At 32.8% G+C, this 5,204-nt stretch overlaps 1 protein-coding gene across 1 annotated transcript; it reads right to left on the bottom strand.

Annotated features, from left to right (window-relative positions):
- Positions 1-908: 908 nt before the first annotated feature.
- LOC103471288 (uncharacterized) lies at positions 909-4,168 on the bottom strand. Its single transcript, XM_008420183.1, has 4 exons — positions 3,997-4,168; positions 2,495-2,815; positions 2,183-2,290; positions 909-2,043 (listed from the first exon to the last, which is right to left on the bottom strand). Exons 1-4 carry the CDS (start codon positions 4,043-4,045, stop codon positions 1,919-1,921), a joined length of 603 nt encoding a protein of 200 aa, XP_008418405.1. The 5' UTR covers positions 4,046-4,168; the 3' UTR covers positions 909-1,918.
- Between the last annotated feature and the right edge of the window lie 1,036 nt (positions 4,169-5,204).

The following is a 5,204-nucleotide window of genomic DNA, read 5'->3' as shown; positions in this document are numbered from 1 at the left end:
ATTGATTGATTGATTGATTGATTGATTGATTGATTGATTGATTGATAAAATGAAACTGCAAGCAAAACAGACTATTTACATTCAAGTACTTAGGTTATTTATTGTTAGGTTTCCCTCTGCTGTTAGACAAAAGGTACTGTTTCTCAGGTTCGATTTTACTTTTCTCCCAGTTTACTTTGTTGTAGAGAAAAACTATTTTATGGATATAATTTTTTATAATGTGATAACATACGTTATATTAAAACAAGTAAATTGCTGGAATACTTTAGGTTACAGATATGAATTTTTTTTTACTGAACTGTCTTCAAATTTTAGTGATGCTCATAGCATATTTCCTACCCTGACCAAGCGAGTTAATTTTTACAGTGTCTTGGACAAGCCTTCCCACAGTTTTTTTTTTCAACTGCAAATTATGTATTTAAATGTGTCTAATTTATATTTTGTGTGATAGACCAGAACAAAGTACAATACATTTGGGAACAGGAAGAAAAGATCTATATTGTTGAGCAATAGCAACTTTAATTGAATCGTTAATTTATTTTCCGACATGTTTTTTTTTTTTTTTCTGTGGAGGGAGATTAAGATTAGGGTGATGGAAAGCAGCTTGTCACTAAAGGCAAATAACCAAATTAAATTATTTATTCCAAGATTATTGTGAAGGCTGTAGATCAATTTTGATAGGAAAGTAATTAGCACATCATTTTTCAAAACTGGTTTTTATATTGTGCTGTTTTGAAAAGTGCAAAGTCTGATCTGTATTCAACTTCTTGGTTTAATACAAATTTTTAAAATCTTTTGGCCATGAGTATTAATAATTATGCATTTAATTGTATGATTATTATTTTTTTACAATTAAAATCCTGAAAGTGATTAATGTATTTCTATTTAGACTCATAATCTCTGAAAGCTTTTTTTTTTATTCCAGGGCATTCAAGATTACCTTAATTTGACTAAGTAGAGTGTGCAGTGTGTGAACCAATCTCAGTAGGAATAGTTCTGTCCTATTGGAGAGCAAACGCCATCATGAAGACCAACAGACAGCAAACAGGTCAGGTCAAGTTGTGGAGAAGATCCAACATGTTGAACATCTCACACAGCAGAGCCGATCCATTATCCGAAATTGGAAAGATTAAAGCATCACTGCAAATTGAGTTAAAAATGGACATCCGCCTAACTGTGCAGTAATTCAAACTCCTTATGTCTCTTTATTAGTCATTCATCCTCCCTCACAAAAGAAAGTCATCAGTAATATTTCATCTCTTTATCATATCACTAATCATCCACCTCCCAGTTCATTAAGTCAGTTTTATTACCACTTTTTGTAAGATGTCATTTGTTTTTCTCACTTTCTGAACCATCACTGCTTTTGAATTTTGTTCAAATATTCAGTTTTGTTTAATTGTTGACCAATGATATGATGCTATGAATTTTCATATGGGAAATGTATGCAGTTGCATCAATAGTTAAGGTGATTTTCTTTTTTAAGTACACAGCATTTTTTTGTTTCACCATTGACAACTTTTATTTTGTTTTTTACTTGCGTAGGGAGTTGCTGCAGAAAATATGAAGACTAAAAACATGTCCTTCTTTGGACTCCAGCGCATTTGCCTCTTAACTTTTTTTTTTTGCAATTTAATGGGTTGAGTGGTTGCCAATTTGTCGAAACTTGTTTATCAAATTTAACATTACAGTCATGGACAAATATTGCAATTAAAATAAACAAGCAGTTGTTTTTGCATTGCTACCAAATATGGTTTCTTAAAAGTTACAATGACTAAAGATGAGTAAAACATCTTCAGGGGTCCACATCGTCATCTTCTCTGTGGATCTGCAATGAGTGCTGCAGTCTTTACCAAAGCAGACAACAGTTCATTTCATCTGCATATTGTCTCATTTCTTCAGTCTAATTTGACTGGAATCATCCTGCAATCTTTATTTGGCTGTACTCCACCTCTTCCTCCATGTTTTGCTTCCCTGGCTTCCTCTCTTGCTGTTGCACCACCCTGACGTCAGCATAGGTTAAGTCAGCAGGGAGTTCTTCTCCTGTAGAAAAGCAAGATTTAGTCACTCAACAGTGATATAAACAGATATTTTGCCAAATATTCTTCTAACTAGAGTTTTGACAATTTCTCCCCTACAAACGTTTACGTTGCAATAGTTGGAAATAAGCTTTAATTAGTACCTTTTCCATTTTGCTTTTTCCTCTGAGCACAGATGACGATTACACAGACGACATAGATAGAAAACAAAAGCAGAGCAGAGATTGCTCCAACTCTTAGTGGGGACTGGCCTGTTTCAAATACAAAGAAAGTTAGTAGAGTGGAAAATAATAAGAAAACGCCAGTCAGTTCTGCTTCAATGCAGTTGTTTTTAGGTTCACATAGGTTATGAATGGAAGAATTATACAAATAATTTCAAATATGCAGATTATCAAGAATTTACCAATTCAGTTTTGTATAAATTTACCAATTTGAATTTCTATGGCAGACTTTACCTTCAATGTACAATTGCAGAGTCCGTTCTCCTGTTGCTTTTCCCTCAGAATCAAAAAGTTTAAGTGTGTATTCACCGCCATCACTGCGCCTAAGGTTGCTGATCCTAAATGTCCCATTGCTGGAGATAAATTCAGATCTGCTCTCTAATGTGTTTGTCACGAGTCCATTGCTTCTCCAAATTAGTACTATTGTTGTTTCTTTTGTCCATTGGAATCTTGTTTTTTCTGAGGCCTCATCCATCAGATGAAAAAACACAGTTGCTCCCCAGGGTTGAAAACACTGAGCTCCCTCCTGTCTGCCATCACAGAACATTTTATTACCTGAATAATAGAATAATGAAAAAGTGTAATGCAGTTTAAACAAAATATATCTGAGCTTTGTTTTAAAAATAAAAAAAGATTTCAAATAACACAATTGTTTAAATTAAAAACTACTTTGTAAAAACACAGATAAAGCCTTCATTACATTTTGCTCTTACAAGTCATAAAACACGCAAACTTTGTTTTGAAGATTTTCACTGTCACAAAGTGGATACAGACATTTAGCTACAAAAAACTATTTCTAAATGTCCGCAAAATTAGTGAAAATCTTTTTGTTTTCTATTTTAGACATTTTTTTTGTACATTTCTTTGAATTTAAAAGTTTACGTACATTTGCAAAGTGTCAGGGATAATTTTCTTTTAAACTGTATGACTTGCTAGTTTTGTGGTGTTCTGGTCCGTTAATCCTGACACAACTTTTGTGACTTTGTTCAAAATATCTAGAACTTTGTTACCAACTGATTACTGATACATTACTTGTACCTAGACATTAAAATCTGGGTACATTTAACACTATTGTGTTATTTTAACAAGGACACTACTGTGTAAAAACACATAATACAAAATATAACACAAAATTACATTATTGTGTGATTTTAATAAACATTAATAAACATTAAAATCACACAATAGTGACTATTGATCTCTTTAAATAGTTTAATTGTCTGTATCTCAACATAACTCCCTGGTTATATTCAAAAACTCTTAGAAATTATCAATGAAATAAATTTTAGTTTAAAGTTTTAGTTAGGAGTAAATAAAATTCACATCTATGCCACATTTTGATGAGGTTGTAAAACGATAATTTGCTCTATAACATTTTGAGACTGAGATTATGAAGACTCTTGTTTTTCAAATCATTTCAAGAGCTTTTAAAAGTTATTTTACAGCTCAAGATTGTTCTGTAGAAAATTTTTTTTTAAAGCTTCTAATAAAAAAAGGAAGAATGAAGAAGAAAAGAAAAAGCAAAACTAGAAGGACATAGTCAGATCAGAACTTTACTCCTTTCAGTAAAAACAAAAGTCGCAGACGGCATAACACCTGAACTGCCAAGAAACACCAACAAATGTAAAATTAGGCTTATTTTTAATTAAGGTCACCAGATACAAAAAAAAAACTAAAAACATTGCTATGTTGTAAATAAAATTCTGGTTATTCCACGTGTAATAATAATAACTCACCATAAGAGACTCCTATGAGCAGAAACAGCAGTCCAACGCTGGCTGCCATGTCCTTTTACATCTGTTGAAACAGCAGCTGTCAGGAAGTGCTAAGAAAATATTTATCATGCTCTGACGACCATGATCACTCAGAATAAGATGAACAATCGGAAGATAGGCTTAATATCCCCACTACATAGCGGTGAAAAGGGAAGTGAACATATCATCACATGAAGACGTTACTTAAGGGAAACTGACACATAAACCTTACACAACCAGCTGCATCAGCTCAGGACTAAAAAAGCAAAAAGGGCTGGCCTTAAAAACCCTAAAACAGAACCAAACCCACAAATATTACCAGCTTCATGAAAAGAGACGTTTTAATAAACCAGGTGTTTTAGATAATTTTAGCTGAAAAAGTAAAGAAAGCTTGGTAACACTTTATTTAAAGGGGTAAGACTGACATAAACACTGTCATAAACATGACATAACATCTGTCATGAACATGAAGAAGTCTTTATGTTTATGACTGCTGTCATAAACATTGGCACTTTGCATTATTTGCAAATGGCTCCTTGATCCCGAAATATTAAGAAAACAATTGCAGTTGTGACGCAGCAGAATAATGTCAATTCAACAAAACATGAACTATAAGTTCAGCCTTCAATGTTATCCTCCTCTGTTCCTCATTCCTGTCATCACTCTGCTTAGAAATTACAAATTTCCATGAGTTTCTATGTCCTCATACAAATTTTAGTTTAAATAAAAGAAAGGAGTTTGGGAAAAATCAAAAAGAAACAAACTCAAAGTTTTTGTAAGATAAGCTTACAGGAAAAGATCGATTACCTCTGAAAAAGTATCAAAAACATAATTTAATCTTAAAGATGCTCAAAGAAACACAAAAGAAAATATTGCTCTGCATACAAGCAATGCAGACTGAATGACCTGTACATATTTTATATTTAAACAGCTGCTGGAATGAATGTTTCAAATGTATTTAATGTATATTTCTTCTGAGTTGCATCTGCATCTGATTGGAGAGCAATTAAGTAAACAATAGATGGCTGAGGTAGTTGTAACAGTATTTTGTACTCTAAAATAGAGATTCTTGACTTCAGCACTGCAAGAGAGACTATATATACCACCTTCTGTCAAATTTTAATCCGAGTTTGATGGATTAAATGTTATCAAAGCCCGCCCCCTTTAATTACCCCATCCCCCCTGCCCCT

This window comes from Poecilia reticulata, linkage group LG10, assembly GCF_000633615.1.
Source record: "Poecilia reticulata strain Guanapo linkage group LG10, Guppy_female_1.0+MT, whole genome shotgun sequence".
Classification (NCBI taxonomy): Eukaryota; Metazoa; Chordata; class Actinopteri; order Cyprinodontiformes; family Poeciliidae; genus Poecilia; species Poecilia reticulata.
The sequence above is the reverse complement of the archived record's forward strand: the minus strand, read 5'-3'. Positions and strand labels throughout refer to the sequence as shown.

Bases quoted from the DNA above. Each gene is read 5' to 3' on its own strand.
- LOC103471288 (XM_008420183.1), bottom strand. From the start codon at position 4,045: ATGGCAGCCAGCGTTGGACTGCTGTTTCTGCTCATAGGAGTCTCTTAT. The intron at 2,816-3,996 runs GTGAGTTATTAT...TCTATTATTCAG, and splicing joins GCTCATAGGAGTCTCTTATG to GTAATAAAATGTTCTGTGAT. The intron at 2,291-2,494 runs GTAAAGTCTGCC...TATTTGAAACAG, and splicing joins TCTGCAATTGTACATTGAAG to GCCAGTCCCCACTAAGAGTT.